Source organism: Coregonus lavaretus (assembly GCF_964263955.1).
Source record: "Coregonus lavaretus genome assembly, chromosome: 4".
Taxonomy (NCBI): domain Eukaryota; kingdom Metazoa; phylum Chordata; class Actinopteri; order Salmoniformes; family Salmonidae; genus Coregonus; species Coregonus lavaretus.
The window spans coordinates 78263913-78281351 of NC_139991.1; the positions used below are offsets into that span (position 1 = coordinate 78263913).

The 17439-nt window shown below is 48.1% G+C and overlaps 1 protein-coding gene across 1 annotated transcript in view; it reads left to right on the forward strand.

Moving 5' to 3' along the window:
- LOC311128406 (phospholipid phosphatase-related protein type 1) overlaps positions 1 to 14607 on the forward strand; it is a 77133-nt gene extending 62526 nt beyond the window's left edge. The window contains exon 7 of the mRNA XM_084160528.1: positions 13785 to 14607. Within this exon, the coding sequence (XP_084016654.1) occupies positions 13785 to 13817 (33 nt within the window). The 3' untranslated portion in view covers positions 13818 to 14607. The remainder of the gene's footprint in view (positions 1 to 13784) is intronic.
- Positions 14608 to 17439: the final 2832 nt, after the last annotated feature.

Sequence of the window (17439 nt, forward strand, 5' to 3'; positions counted from 1 at the left end):
TAGGTGTGTCCAAACTTTTGACTGGTACTGTAGGTAGTAGTAATAGGAGCAATCCAGGCTCTGGAGACAGCCCTACTGACAGACAGCAGACTAGCAGAGGAGAATGGAGACAGCCCTACTGACAGACAGCAGACTAGCAGAGGAGAATGGAGACAGCCCTACTGACAGACAGCAGACTAGCAGAGGAGAATGGAGACAGCCCTACTGACAGACAGCAGACTAGCAGAGGAGAATGGAGACAGCCCTACTGACAGACAGCAGACTAGCAGAGGAGAATGGAGACAGCCCTACTGACAGACAGCAGACTAGCAGAGGAGAATGGAGACAGCCCTACTGACAGACAGCAGACTAGCAGAGGAGAATGGAGACAGCCCTACTGACAGACAGCAGACTAGCAGAGGAGAATGGAGACAGCCCTACTGACAGACAGCAGACTATCAGAGGAGAATGGAGACAGCCCTACTGACAGACAGCAGACTAGCAGAGGAGAATGGAGACAGCCCTACTGACAGACAGCAGACTAGCAGAGGAGAATGGAGACAGCCCTACTGACAGACAGCAGACTAGCAGAGGAGAATGGAGACAGCCCTACTGACAGACAGCAGACTAGCAGAGGATAATGGAGACAGCCCTACTGACAGACAGCAGACTAGCAGAGGAGAATGGAGACAGCCCTACTGACAGACAGCAGACTAGCAGAGGAGAATGGAGACAGCCCTACTGACAGACAGCAGACTAGCAGAGGAGAATGGAGACAGCCCTACTGACAGACAGCAGACTAGCAGAGGAGAATGGAGACAGCCCTACTGACAGACAGCAGACTAGCAGAGGAGAATGGAGACAGCCCTACTGACAGACAGCAGACTAGCAGAGGAGAATGGAGACAGCCCTACTGACAGACAGCAGACTAGCAGAGGAGAATGGAGACAGCCCTACTGACAGACAGCAGACTAGCAGAGGAGAATGGAGACAGCCCTACTGACAGACAGCAGACTAGCAGAGGAGAATGGAGACAGCCCTACTGACAGACAGCAGACTAGCAGAGGAGAATGGAGACAGCCCTACTGACAGACAGCAGACTAGCAGAGGAGAATGGAGACTGCCCTACTGACAGACAGCAGACTAGCAGAGGAGAATGGAGACAGCCCTACTGACAGACAGCAGAGGAGAATGGAGACAGCCCTACTGACAGACAGCAGACTAGCAGAGGAGAATGGAGACAGCCCTACTGACAGACAGCAGACTAGCAGAGGAGAATGGAGACAGCCCTACTGACAGACCGCAGACTAGCAGAGGAGAATGGAGACAGCCCTACTGACAGACAGCAGACTAGCAGAGGAGAATGGAGACAGCCCTACTGACAGACAGCAGACTAGCAGAGGAGAATGGAGACAGCCCTACTGACAGACAGCAGACTAGCAGAGGAGAATGGAGACAGCCCTACTGACAGACAGCAGACTAGCAGAGGAGAATGGAGACAGCCCTACTGACAGACAGCAGACTAGCAGAGGAGAATGGAGACAGCCCTACTGACAGACAGCAGACTAGCAGAGGAGAATGGAGACAGCCCTACTGACAGACAGCAGACTAGCAGAGGAGAATGGAGACAGCCCTACTGACAGACAGCAGACTAGCAGAGGAGAATGGAGACAGCCCTACTGACAGACAGCAGACTAGCAGAGGAGAATGGAGACAGCCCTACTGACAGACAGCAGACTAGCAGAGGAGAATGGGGACAGCCCTACTGACAGACAGCAGACTAGCAGAGGAGAATGGAGACAGCCCTACTGACAGACAGCAGACTAGCAGAGGAGAATGGAGACAGCCCTACTGACAGACAGCAGACTAGCAGAGGAGAATGGAGACAGCCCTACTGACAGACAGCAGACTAGCAGAGGAGAATGGAGACAGCCCTACTGACAGACAGCAGACTAGCAGAGGAGAATGGAGACAGCCCTACTGACAGACAGCAGACTAGCAGAGGAGAATGGAGACAGCCCTACTGACAGACAGCAGACTAGCAGAGGAGAATGGAGACAGCCCTACTGACAGACAGCAGAGGAGAATGGAGACAGCCCTACTGACAGACAGCAGACTAGCAGAGGAGAATGGAGACAGCCCTACTGACAGACAGCATAGGAGAATGGAGACAGCCCTACTGACAGACAGCAGACTAGCAGAGGAGAATGGAGACAGCCCTACTGACAGACAGCAGACTAGCAGAGGAGAATGGAGATAGCCCTACTGACAGACAGCAGACTAGCAGAGGAGAATGGAGACAGCCCTACTGACAGACAGCAGACTAGCAGAGGAGAATGGAGACAGCCCTACTGACAGACAGCAGACTAGCAGAGGAGAATGGAGACAGCCCTACTGACAGACAGCAGACTAGCAGAGGAGAATGGAGACAGCCCTACTGACAGACAGCAGACTAGCAGAGGAGAATGGAGACAGCCCTACTGACAGACAGCAGACTAGCAGAGGAGAATGGAGACAGCCCTATTGACAGACAGCAGACTAGCAGAGGAGAATGGAGACAGCCCTACTGACAGACAGCAGACTAGCAGAGGAGAATGGAGACAGCCCTACTGACAGACAGCAGACTAGCAGAGGAGAATGGAGACAGCCCTACTGACAGACAGCAGACTAGCAGAGGAGAATGGAGACAGCCCTACTGACAGACAGCAGACTAGCAGAGGAGAATGGAGACAGCCCTACTGACAGACAGCAGACTAGCAGAGGAGAATGGAGACAGCCCTACTGACAGACAGCAGACTAGCAGAGGAGAATGGAGACAGCCCTACTGACAGACAGCAGACTAGCAGAGGAGAATGGAGACAGCCCTACTGACAGACAGCAGACTAGCAGAGGAGAATGGAGACAGCCCTACTGACAGACAGCAGACTAGCAGAGGAGAATGGAGACAGCCCTACTGACAGACAGCAGACTAGCAGAGGAGAATGGAGACAGCCCTACTGACAGACAGCAGACTAGCAGAGGAGAATGGAGACAGCCCTACTGACAGACAGCAGACTAGCAGAGGAGAATGGAGACAGCCCTACTGACAGACAGCAGACTAGCAGAGGAGAATGGAGACAGCCCTACTGACAGACAGCAGACTAGCAGAGGAGAATGGAGACAGCCCTACTGACAGACAGCAGACTAGCAGAGGAGAATGGAGACAGCCCTACTGACAGACAGCAGAGGAGAATGGAGACAGCCCTACTGACAGACAACAGACTAGCAGAGGAGAATGGAGACAGCCCTACTGACAGACAGCAGACTAGCAGAGGAGAATGGAGACAGCCCTACTGACAGACCGCAGACTAGCAGAGGAGAATGGAGACAGCCCTACTGACAGACAGCAGACTAGCAGAGGAGAATTGAGACAGCCCTACTGACAGACAGCAGACTAGCAGAGGAGAATGGAGACAGCCCTACTGACAGACAGCAGACTAGCAGAGGAGAATGGAGACAGCCCTACTGACAGACAGCAGACTAGCAGAGGAGAATGGAGACAGCCCTACTGACAGACAGCAGACTAGCAGAGGAGAATGGAGACAGCCCTACTGACAGACAGCAGACTAGCAGAGGAGAATGGAGACAGCCCTACTGACAGACAGCAGACTAGCAGAGGAGAATGGAGACAGCCCTACTGACAGACAGCAGACTAGCAGAGGAGAATGGAGACAGCCCTACTGACAGACAGCAGACTAGCAGAGGAGAATGGAGACAGCCCTACTGACAGACAGCAGACTAGCAGAGGAGAATGGGGACAGCCCTACTGACAGACAGCAGACTAGCAGAGGAGAATGGAGACAGCCCTACTGACAGACAGCAGACTAGCAGAGGAGAATGGAGACAGCCCTACTGACAGACAGCAGACTAGCAGAGGAGAATGGAGACAGCCCTACTGACAGACAGCAGACTAGCAGAGGAGAATGGAGACAGCCCTACAGACAGACAGCAGACTAGCAGAGGAGAATGGAGACAGCCCTACTGACAGACAGCAGACTAGCAGAGGAGAATGGAGACAGCCCTACTGACAGACAGCAGACTAGCAGAGGAGAATGGAGACAGCCCTACTGACAGACAGCAGACTAGCAGAGGAGAATGGAGACAGCCCTACTGACAGACAGCAGACTAGCAGAGGAGAATGGAGACAGCCCTACTGACAGACAGCAGACTAGCAGAGGAGAATGGAGACAGCCCTACTGACAGACAGCAGACTAGCAGAGGAGAATGGAGACAGCCCTACTGACAGACAGCAGACTAGCAGAGGAGAATGGAGACAGCCCTACTGACAGACAGCAGACTAGCAGAGGAGAATGGAGACAGCCCTACTGACAGACAGCAGACTAGCAGAGGAGAATGGAGACAGCCCTACTGACAGACAGCAGACTAGCAGAGGAGAATGGAGACAGCCCTACTGACAGACAGCAGAGGAGAATGGAGACAGCCCTACTGACAGACAGCAGACTAGCAGAGGAGAATGGAGACAGCCCTACTGACAGACAGCAGACTAGCAGAGGAGAATGGAGACAGCCCTACTGACAGACAGCAGACTAGCAGAGGAGAATGGAGACAGCCCTACTGACAGACAGCAGACTAGCAGAGGAGAATGGAGACAGCCCTACTGACAGACAGCAGACTAGCAGAGGAGAATGGAGACAGCCCTACTGACAGACAGCAGACTAGCAGAGGAGAATGGAGACAGCCCTACTGACAGACAGCAGACTAGCAGAGGAGAATGGAGACAGCCCTACTGACAGACAGCAGAGGAGAATGGAGACAGCCCTACTGACAGACAGCAGAGGAGAATGGAGACAGCCCTACTGACAGACAGCAGACTAGCAGAGGAGAATGGAGACAGCCCTACTGACAGACAGCAGACTAGCAGAGGAGAATGGAGACAGCCCTACTGACAGACAGCAGACTAGCAGAGGAGAATGGAGACAGCCCTACTGACAGACAGCAGACTAGCAGAGGAGAATGGAGACAGCCCTACTGACAGACAGCAGACTAGCAGAGGAGAATGGAGACAGCCCTACTGACAGACAGCAGAGGAGAATGGAGACAGCCCTACTGACAGACAGCAGACTAGCAGAGGAGAATGGAGACAGCCCTACTGACAGACAGCAGACTAGCAGAGGAGAATGGAGACAGCCCTACTGACAGACAGCAGACTAGCAGAGGAGAATGGAGACAGCCCTACTGACAGACAGCAGACTAGCAGAGGAGAATGGAGACAGCCCTATTGACAGACAGCAGACTAGCAGAGGAGAATGGAGACAGCCCTACTGACAGACAGCAGACTAGCAGAGGAGAATGGAGACAGCCCTACTGACAGACAGCAGACTAGCAGAGGAGAATGGAGACAGCCCTACTGACAGACAGCAGACTAGCAGAGGAGAATGGAGACAGCCCTACTGACAGACAGCAGACTAGCAGAGGAGAATGGAGACAGCCCTACTGACAGACAGCAGACTAGCAGAGGAGAATGGAGACAGCCCTACTGACAGACAGCAGAGGAGAATGGAGACAGCCCTACTGACAGACAGCAGACTAGCAGAGGAGAATGGAGACAGCCCTACTGACAGACAGCAGAGGAGAATGGAGACAGCCCTACTGACAGACAGCAGACTAGCAGAGGAGAATGGAGACAGCCCTACTGACAGACAGCAGACTAGCAGAGGAGAATGGAGACAGCCCTACTGACAGACAGCAGACTAGCAGAGGAGAATGGAGACAGCCCTACTGACAGACAGCAGACTAGCAGAGGAGAATGGAGACAGCCCTACTGACAGACAGCAGACTAGCAGAGGAGAATGGAGACAGCCCTACTGACAGACAGCAGACTAGCAGAGGAGAATGGAGACAGCCCTACTGACAGACAGCAGACTAGCAGAGGAGAATGGAGACAGCCCTACTGACAGACAGCAGACTAGCAGAGGAGAATGGAGACAGCCCTATTGACAGACAGCAGACTAGCAGAGGAGAATGGAGACAGCCCTACTGACAGACAGCAGACTAGCAGAGGAGAATGGAGACAGCCCTACTGACAGACAGCAGACTAGCAGAGGAGAATGGAGACAGCCCTACTGACAGACAGCAGACTAGCAGAGGAGAATGGAGACAGCCCTACTGACAGACAGCAGACTAGCAGAGGAGAATGGAGACAGCCCTACTGACAGACAGCAGACTAGCAGAGGAGAATGGAGACAGCCCTACTGACAGACAGCAGACTAGCAGAGGAGAATGGAGACAGCCCTACTGACAGACAGCAGACTAGCAGAGGAGAATGGAGACAGCCCTACTGACAGACAGCAGACTAGCAGAGGAGAATGGAGACAGCCCTACTGACAGACAGCAGACTAGCAGAGGAGAATGGAGACAGCCCTACTGACAGACAGCAGACTAGCAGAGGAGAATGGAGACAGCCCTACTGACAGACAGCAGACTAGCAGAGGAGAATGGAGACAGCCCTACTGACAGACAGCAGACTAGCAGAGGAGAATGGAGACAGCCCTACTGACAGACAGCAGACTAGCAGAGGAGAATGGAGACAGCCCTACTGACAGACAGCAGACTAGCAGAGGAGAATGGAGACAGCCCTACTGACAGACAGCAGACTAGCAGAGGAGAATGGAGACAGCCCTACTGACAGACAGCAGACTAGCAGAGGAGAATGGAGACAGCCCTACTGACAGACAGCAGAGGAGAATGGAGACAGCCCTACTGACAGACAGCAGACTAGCAGAGGAGAATGGAGACAGCCCTACTGACAGACAGCAGAGGAGAATGGAGACAGCCCTACTGACAGACAGCAGACTAGCAGAGGAGAATGGAGACAGCCCTACTGACAGACAGCAGACTAGCAGAGGAGAAGGGAGACAGCCCTACTGACAGACAGCAGACTAGCAGAGGAGAATGGAGACAGCCCTACTGACAGACAGCAGACTAGCAGAGGAGAATGGAGACAGCCCTACTGACAGACAGCAGACTAGCAGAGGAGAATGGAGACAGCCCTACTGACAGACAGCAGACTAGCAGAGGAGAATGGAGACAGCCCTACTGACAGACAGCAGACTAGCAGAGGAGAATGGAGACAGCCCTACTGACAGACAGCAGACTAGCAGAGGAGAATGGAGACAGCCCTACTGACAGACAGCAGACTAGCAGAGGAGAATGGAGACAGCCCTACTGACAGACAGCAGACTAGCAGAGGAGAATGGAGACAGCCCTACTGACAGACAGCAGACTAGCAGAGGAGAATGGAGACAGCCCTACTGACAGACAGCAGACTAGCAGAGGAGAATGGAGACAGCCCTACTGACAGACAGCAGACTAGCAGAGGAGAATGGAGACAGCCCTACTGACAGACAGCAGACTAGCAGAGGAGAATGGAGACAGCCCTACTGACAGACAGCAGACTAGCAGAGGAGAATGGAGACAGCCCTACTGACAGACAGCAGACTAGCAGAGGAGAATGGAGACAGCCCTACTGACAGACAGCAGACTAGCAGAGGAGAATGGAGACAGCCCTACTGACAGACAGCAGACTAGCAGAGGAGAATGGAGACAGCCCTACTGACAGACAGCAGACTAGCAGAGGAGAATGGAGACAGCCCTACTGACAGACAGCAGACTAGCAGAGGAGAATGGAGACAGCCCTACTGACAGACAGCAGACTAGCAGAGGAGAATGGAGACAGCCCTACTGACAGACAGCAGACTAGCAGAGGAGAATGGAGACAGCCCTACTGACAGACAGCAGACTAGCAGAGGAGAATGGAGACAGCCCTACTGACAGACAGCAGACTAGCAGAGGATAATGGAGACAGCCCTACTGACAGACAGCAGACTAGCAGAGGAGAATGGAGACAGCCCTACTGACAGACAGCAGACTAGCAGAGGAGAATGGAGACAGCCCTACTGACAGACAGCAGACTAGCAGAGGAGAATGGAGACAGCCCTACAGACAGACAGCAGACTAGCAGAGGAGAATGGAGACAGCCCTACTGACAGACAGCAGACTAGCAGAGGAGAATGGAGACAGCCCTACTGACAGACAGCAGACTAGCAGAGGAGAATGGAGACAGCCCTACTGACAGACAGCAGACTAGCAGAGGAGAATGGAGACAGCCCTACTGACAGACAGCAGACTAGCAGAGGAGAATGGAGACAGCCCTACTGACAGACAGCAGACTAGCAGAGGAGAATGGAGACAGCCCTACTGACAGACAGCAGACTAGCAGAGGAGAATGGAGACAGCCCTACTGACAGACAGCAGACTAGCAGAGGAGAATGGAGACAGCCCTACTGACAGACAGCAGACTAGCAGAGGAGAATGGAGACAGCCCTACTGACAGACAGCAGAGGAGAATGGAGACAGCCCTACTGACAGACAGCAGACTAGCAGAGGAGAATGGAGACAGCCCTACTGACAGACAGCAGGCGGTCATCCACAACAGCCTAATAACAACTCTTCAGGATGACCTCCAGGTCCTAAATGCATCAAGCCACTGCAGATGGCAGTTAACAGCTAGCTCAGGGGTGTCAAACTCATTTTGGTTCAGGGGCCACATACAGCGCAATCTGATCTCAAGTGGGCCGGGCCAGTAAAATAATAGCAAAATAACCTATAAATAACGTCAACTCCAAATCTTTACCTTTGTTTTTCAATATTATGCCTTAATTTATCATTTAGCCTACATATGTGCATTATAACTCACAGATCACAGTGGATCTACAAAGGCACAAAACATGTATTCACAGATAGGCCTATGGAACTGAAAAAATGGCATTTCACTTTGATTAAAACAACTTGTTTTATTAACTTATTAACTTAACTTATTTTAATGGACAGTATACATTCTGACCACCTGAACTGACTCACCACACTATGCACAAACTAAAGCTATGAAGAACGTTATCACAATGTTCATGGTCTTTAAATATTACATTACCACAGTAAATGTTATTTTTTCACAGAACTGTATTCTTCAGAGTGCAAAACGTCTCTTAAAGAGCATTACAAGTCTTACAATTAGACTTGACCTACTCGCTGTTTAACCCCCTCCCCTCTCTTTCTCTCACTGCGGCCTACCGGCTGCTCCTGAAACTTGGCATCTTTTAGCCTTCACGATTGCATCAATATCAGGTGTCAAATCCTGAGTAGCAGCCAATTTCATAATGTCATTTAAGTGCTTGTGTGTTAGCCTTGAGCGCAGCTTTGTTTTATTGATGTTCATTACAGAGAAAACCTGTTCACAAAGATAGGTAGTCCCAAACATGCATAAAACCTTTGCAGCCAGGGCTGTTAATTTGGGGCACCCTGGCAAGAGATACTGATAAAATGTGTCCAAGCCCACAGAGGCAAATTTGTCCTTCATACCTGAATCACACTGCAAGTCAATTATTTCGAGTTGGATGTCAGCGGGCAGATCAGAAGCCTTGACTGTGAATGGCGAGCAAAAAACGGCAAATTCTGTCTCAAGTTCACCGAAGACCTGAAACCGTCGCTCAAACTCCCGCAGCAATCCTGTAATCTTGTCTTTGTATTGAGTCATGTCAGCATTAAGTCCGGTCGCACGCACATCTCTTAGACAAGGGAAATGAGCGGTGTCACCGCTAGATAGTTGTGTCTCCCAGAGTGACAGTTTCAACTTGAATGCGCGTATGCTGTCATAATACTGAGTGACAACTTTTTTGCGGCCCTGCAACATTTTGTTAAGATTATTCAGGTGCTCTGTAATATCCACCAGAAAGGCAAGATCCTGCACCCATTCTGGGCATTTAAGTTCCTTCACTGGTTTGCCTTTTTTCTCCATGAACTGTTCAATTTGCTCTCGTAGCTCAAAGAAACGCTTCAGCACGGCACCTCGGCTTAATCACCGTACTTCAGTGTGGTATGGCAAGCCATGCGTAATGTCTTTATCACTGAGAAGACTGTCAAACTGACGGTGATTCAAACCTCTTGCTCGGATGAAATTAACAGTGCGGACAACCACCTCCATGACATGATCCATTTTTAATGATTTGCAACACAATGCTTCCTGGTGCAAAATACAGTGAAATGTCCAAAACTCTTGTCCTCCATTTGCGGCCTGTACTTTATCTCTGAATTTTGTCACAACGCCTGCTTTTCTCCCAATCATTGATGGCGCACCATCTGTAGCCAGGCTGACGGCACGGGACCAGTCCACTCCGACGAGAGAGCTCATAATGTCATCCGCTGTTGTAGTATCCGTCATAGGTACCAACCCAAGGAACTCCTCTGTGACTGTCAAAGTCGCATCAACACCACGAATGAAAATGGCCAGTTGAGCAACATCTGTAATATCAGTGCTCTCATCAATTGCAACCGAAAATGCAACAAATGACTTGACTTTGTGATTCATTTGGCTCTCCAAGTCTGCCGAGAGATCTGAAATTCTATCTGCGACAGTGTTTCTCGTTAGGCTAATGTTGGCAAAGGCCTGTCGCTTTTCAGGGCACACGATTTCTGCAGCCTTCAGCATGCATGTTTTCACGAACTCACCCTCAGAAAATGGCTTGGATCCTAACGCTATCTCATTAGCAATAAGGTAGCTAGCTTTCACCGCTGCATCACTGACCTCTCGGCTACGGGTAAAAACAGACTGCTGTTTCTTCAGACCCACTAACAATTCATTTATCTTCTCTATTCTCAGTTGTCCTCGCAAATGGTTGTATTTTTCACCATGATGAGTCTCATAGTGGCGCCGAATATTATATTCCTTGAGCACTGAAACTTGCTGATTACACACCAAGCACACAGATTTCCCATTCACTTCTGTGAATAAATATGAATCAGTCAATTTTTCTTGGAAAACTCTGCACTCTGTGTCAACTTTTCTCCTTTTTGACAAAGACATTTTGGTAATGTGGGTGCAACAGTGGGTAATTTTGACAACAAGAGCTTAATAACGATAAGGCAAGCTCGGCAGATGGCGCATTCTGGGCGCGTTGCTGTCACGTGCTGTTTATTTCAGGATCTCTCGTTATTTCAGTGCGACCTCTGCTGGACAAATTTGGAATATCTGTTCCTTAAAAAAAAAAAAAAAGTGGACGTCGTCTCGCGGGCCGGATTGAACCATCTGGCGGGCCGGTTCTGGCCCGCGGGCCGTATGATTGACATCCCTGAGCTAGCTAGTCACTAGGGTCAGTCTGAGGAAAGGCTGGGTCGTTTTGACGTTTTCTGCAGTAGGGTATTAGATGGAGACCAGTGGTGGAAAAAGTACACAATTATCATACTTGAGTAAAAGTAAAGATACCTCAATAGAAAATGACTTAAGTGAAAGTCACCCAATAAAATACTACTTGTGTAAAAGTCTGAGTATTTGGTTTTAAATATAATTAAGTATCAAAAGTAAATGTAATTGCTAAAATATACTTAAGTATCAAAAGTAAAAGTTTGAATAATTTCAAATTCCTTATATTAAGCAAACCAGACGGCACAATTTTCTTGTATTTTATTTATTTATGGATAGCCGGGGGCACACTCCAAAACTCAGACATAATTTACAAAGAAGCATTTGTGTTTAGTGAGTCCGCCAGATCAGAGGCAGTAGGGATGACCAGGGATGTTGATGACAGGATAGAGACAGCCCTACTGACAGACAGGATAGAGACAGCCCTACTGACAGACAGGATAGATACAGCCCTACTGACAGACAGGGTAGAGACAGCCCTACTGACAGACAGGGTAGAGACAGCCCTACTGACAGACAGGACAGATACAGCCCTACTGACAGACAGGGTAGAGACAGCCCTACTGACAGACAGGATAGAGACAGCCCTACTGACAGACAGGATAAAGACAGCCCTACTGACAGACAGGATAGAGACAGCCCTACTGACAGACAGGATAGAGACAGCCCTACTGACAGACAGGATAGAGACAGCCCTACTGACAGACAGGATAAAGACAGCCCTACTGACAGACAGGATAGAGACAGCCCTACTGACAGACAGGATAGAGACAGCCCTACTGACAGACAGGATAGAGACAGCCCTACTGACAGACAGGGTAGAGACAGCCCTAGAGACAGCCCTACTGACAGACAGGATAGAGACAGCCCTATTGACAGACAGGGTAGAGACAGCCCTACTGACAGACAGGGTAGAGACAGCTCTACTGACAGACAGGATAAAGACAGCCCTACTGACAGACAGGATAGAGACAGCCCTACTGACAGACAGGATAGAGACAGCCCTACTGACAGACAGGGTAGAGACAGCCCTACTGACAGACAGGATAGAGACAGCCCTAGAGACAGCCCTACTGACAGACAGGATAGAGACAGCCCTACTGACAGACAGGGTAGAGACAGCCCTACTGACAGACAGGATAGAGACAGCCCTACTGACAGACAGGATAGAGACAGCCCTAGAGACAGCCCTACTGACAGACAGGATAGAGACAGCCCTACTGACAGACAGGATAGAGACAGCCCTAGAGACAGCCCTACTGACAGACATGGTAGAGACAGCCCTACTGACAGACAGGGTAGAGACAGCCCTACTGACAGACAGGGTAGAGACAGCCCTACTGACAGACAGGGTAGAGACAGCCCTACTGACAGACAGGATAGAGACAGCCCTACTGACAGACAGGGTAGAGACAGCCCTACTGACAGACAGGATAGAGACAGCCCTACTGACAGACAGGGTAGAGACAGCCCTACTGACAGACAGGATAGAGACAGCCCTACTGACAGACAGGGTAGAGACAGCCCTACTGACAGACAGGGTAGAGACAGCCCTACTGACAGACAGGGTAGAGACAGCCCTACTGACAGACAGGGTAGAGACAGCCCTACTGACAGACAGGATAGAGACAGCCCTACTGACAGACAGCATAAAGACAGCAGTAGGGATTTGTAAACTCACTCCTCAGCTTGAAATGTCTCCACCCGTGCCATCGAATTGCTAGCTGGCTAATATGTTGTGAAGGGGGACGGTCACATTTGTTTGCAAAACAGGTCCCGAGATCCAGTCTCTGTGTGAGTGAGCTGGTAAGATAGGAAGAGTTACGTTTAAGCACAGTGGTGTCCGCCACGACAGCTAGCTAGCACTATGAAGCCGGACTGTGACATCAGCCGTTCTCTGTCAGGATCAACTGTCAATCACAGAAATGGATGCACTGATTGGTGGATCCATGAGGAAAAAATACATTTTTGCTCTTTGACTGACTGGGCAGTTAGTCTCCTGATTGATGAGTCACTGACGGGTAGTCAAGTGTAGGGGGAAGTTTGATAGGTAGAGGGTGTGGTTCCACGGGATGTGGAGGTCTTTCATTTCCTTTCCTCCTTCTCTTCACTGTGGGGGTCTTTCATTTCCTTTCCTCCTTCCTTTCCTCCTTCTCTTCACTGTGGGGGTCTTTCATTTCCTTTCCTCCTTCCTTCCTTCCTTCCTTCTCTTTACTGTGTGGGTCTTTCATTTCTTTGTCAGGATATATTTTCTCAGCTCTGGTTTTCTCAGGTTTAGGATGTGCATGAATATCACGTCCATTTGCTTTACCACTGTACAGGTAACTGCCAAAATAAAGGAAACACTTGAGTAAATCAGGGATACAAAGTATATTGAAAGCAGGTGTCTTCCAGAATCTTATTTTTGCTCAGCACTGGTTTTGTCAGGTTTGGGATATGCATACCACACTCGCTTGCTTTGCGTTTGCTGGACATCAACCACAGTATAAACCTACATTCTTAGTTTCTTAGAAAAATCTAATAAAACATTTTTTTCTTCTCTCTCTTCCAGAACCATTCGACATCGATGACTGAGGTCACATGACTAGCGGAGACTGAGGGGCAGCACCGGGTCACCTTTGCGTCTCCTCAACACAACTTCTAGGCACAATGATGTTTTTCTACTGTCATACTACTGTAAAAAAGGACAGTATTCTGGTGTAACTAGTTAGAGGCTGATGTTTTGTACATTTTGTATAAGAGAGTACGTGCTGTAGCCTCCCTAACTCTGAAGATGTTACTACTGGTAGGTCTGGTTGCAAAATAAGCAGCCGGGAATCCGGGAATCCTCCTGGGATTTCTGGAAAACCTGGGAACTTTGGGAACGTTTGCAACCCTGGTCTGAACTGAACTGTCTGTCTTACAGTCATTCCTCCTCTCTCTCTCTCATCATGTTCTACATCACAAAGGAAATCTAATATACAGTATCTAATGTTATTGAAATATTGATGTCGTTCTGTGGTATTTGTACAAATCCTTCGATCTATTCTGTTTATTGACTAAAGTCATATTTTTATTATTTTTGTTATCGCTGTATGAAATATTTTGTCAAATTCGTTGCCTGCTGTTTTTCAGGAATGTATTTGGTATTCATAATTTTTTTGTATAGGAAAAAAATTAAGTCTAATTGGATTGTGACTCGGTGTGGTAGTGTTTTCCTTCATGGCAGAATACAGAAGCTGCCATTCTTTCAGCATGGAAGTAAACAGTTGAACTGTTTGAATAGATCCCTATTTGTATAGTGTCTTTCTTTGAAAAAAAAAAAAAGATTAATTTAGAAATGCTGCATATATTTTTCTTGATTTGTGAACAAAATAAACAGTCCGTAGCAGAGTATTTATTGTGTGGGCTTTTTATTCCAAACCTCAACAGTCTAATCCTGAATGCTGATTGGTTAAAATGCCTATTTACTCTGTTCCATCTGACTGCCCAATCCACTTTCTCATCAGCCCAGCTTGATCTCCACTATAAAAATCACCTAGACATTATCTCACATTTCTTTTAGACTAACATTTAGTTTTCAACAGCTGAGATTTGTATAAAACTTGCTGTCTGTCGCTCCAACATTGTTTCAATGTTCAAATTCGATCTCCAGCTGTACCATAGTAATAAACGTGTCGAGAGTCGGGACGAGACAGAAAGGTGGGCAGCGTTTCTCAGCCAGTCGAAATCATGAATCAGCTGGCATCATTTTTATGGATATATATCAAGAAATGTCAATTGAAAAAAGGTAAAACGAAACGTGCGGCTAGTCGCTTTCTAGCTTCAGCTTGATGTGATGTTGGCTAGCTGTTTTAGAAACATTTAAAATAAGGGCTGTGTTTCATGTAGGCTTACCCAGGTGTGACGTTTTGATAACCGTGTAAAGCTCTCTCGGACAAGGTGACTTTTATCAATATATTCGACTCAATTTACTCTCAGATTCTCAAACGCTAATTCGCATCAAAGTAGACATCATGCAAAACTACAAATCCCTGCAAGCTCCTGCACATCGTCTCTAGCTGATACCTTTGCTAACAGGGATTGTGTCAATTTAAAACCTGCACAAGACAGTTCACAGAATTGTCCATTTAAAGAAATGTACCCAATTTATTCATTAATACATTTAGCAATAGAGTTTTTTTTTTTTTGGGGGGGGGGGGAATGGATCAGCTTAATATTGCAGATAGATTGTATCTTCTATCAATGTAATTGTCTGCATCACTTCCAATCCCCCATGTTTTTTTTAATATATGTATATACATACTCCCCTTTATTACTTTTCAACCCCACCATCCTTTCCCTACTTGGAGTAAATTAGTGAACAACAATGCCCAGGCCTCTACTTCTGGTCTATACTTACTATACTTACTATCTACACCTTATGGACAGAGTTAATTTTACAATAATTCTATTATATATATATATATATATATATATATATATTTTTTTTTATTTTTTTTATTTTTTGCTCCTGAACTACTTCTACTCTCAACCTCTCCGATCATTTTGTCACGATCGTCGTAATGAAAGGACCAAGGCGCAGCGTGATATGCGTACATCTTTTAATTAGTACTTTAAACAATTCAACAAAACAACAAAACGAAACGTGAAGTCCTCGGTCATAAACACAAACCTACACGGAACAAGATCCCACAAATGACAAGTGCAAAACAGGCTGCCTAAGTATGGTTCCCAATCAGAGACAACGAGCCACAGCTGTCTCTAATTGGGAACCACCCCGGCCAACATAGAAATAAACGATCTAGAAAGAAACACATAGAACGCAAAACATAGACACTACACACCCTGGCTCAACATTTAAGAGTCCCCAGAGCCAGGGCGTGACACATTTTCCTGATGTCCATCCGGTTTGCTTCTATATGTACAGTGGGGGAAAAAAGTATTTACTCAGCCACCAATTGTGCAAGTTCTCCCACTTAAAAAGATGAGAGAGGCCTGTAATTTTCATCACGTCAACTATGACAGACAAATTTAGATTTTTTTTCTCCAGAAAATCACATTGTAGGATTTTTAATGAATTTATTTGCAAATTATGGTGGAAAATAAGTATTTGGTCACCTACAAACAAGCAAGATTTCTGGCTCTCACAGACCTGTAACTTCTTCTTTAAGAGGCTCCTCTGTCCTTCACTCGTTACCTGTATTAATGGCACCTGTTTGAACTTGTTATCAGTATAAAAGACACCTGTCCACAACCTCAAACAGTCACACTCCAAACTCCACTATGGCCAAGACCAAAGAGCTGTCAAAGGACACCAGAAACAAAATTGTAGACCTGCACCAGGCTGGGAAGACTGAATCTGCAATAGTTTGCTTGGTTTGAAGAAATCAACTGTGGGAGCAATTATTAGGAAATGGAAGACATACAAGACCACTGATAATCTCCCTCGATCTGGGGCTCCACACAAGATCTCACCCCGTGGGGTCAAAATGATCACAAGAACGGTGAGCAAAAATCCCAGAACCACACGGGGGGACCTAGTGAATGACCTGCAGAGAGATGGGACCAAAGTAACAAAGCCTACCATCAGTAACACACTACGCCGCCAGGGACTCAAATCCTGCAGTGCCAGACGTGTCCCCCTGCTTAAGCCAGTACATGTCCAGGCCCGTCTGAAGTTTGCTAGAGTGCATTTGGATGATCCAGAAGAGGATTGGGAGAATGTCATATGGTCAGATGAAACCAAAATATAACTTTTTGGTAAAAACTCAACTCGTCGTGTTTGGAGGACAAAGAATGCTGAGTTGCATCCAAAGAACACCATACCTACTGTGAAGCATGGGGGTGGAAACATCATGCTTTGGTGGCTGTTTTTCTGCAAAGGGACCAGGACGACTGATCCGTGTAAAGGAAAGAATGAATGGGGCCATGTATCGTGAGATTTTGAGTGAAAACCTTCTTCCATCAGCAAGGGCATTGAAGATGAAACGTGGCTGGGTCTTTCAGCATGACAATGATCCCAAACACACCGCCCGGGCAACGAAGGAGTGGCTTCGTAAGAAGCATTTCAAGGTCCTGGAGTGGCCTAGCCAGTCTCCAGATCTCAACCCCATAGAAAATCTTTGGAGGGAGTTGAAAGTCTGTGTTGCCCAGCGACAGCCCCAAAACATCACTGCTCTAGAGGAGATCTGCATGGAGGAATGGGCCAAAATACCAGCAACAGT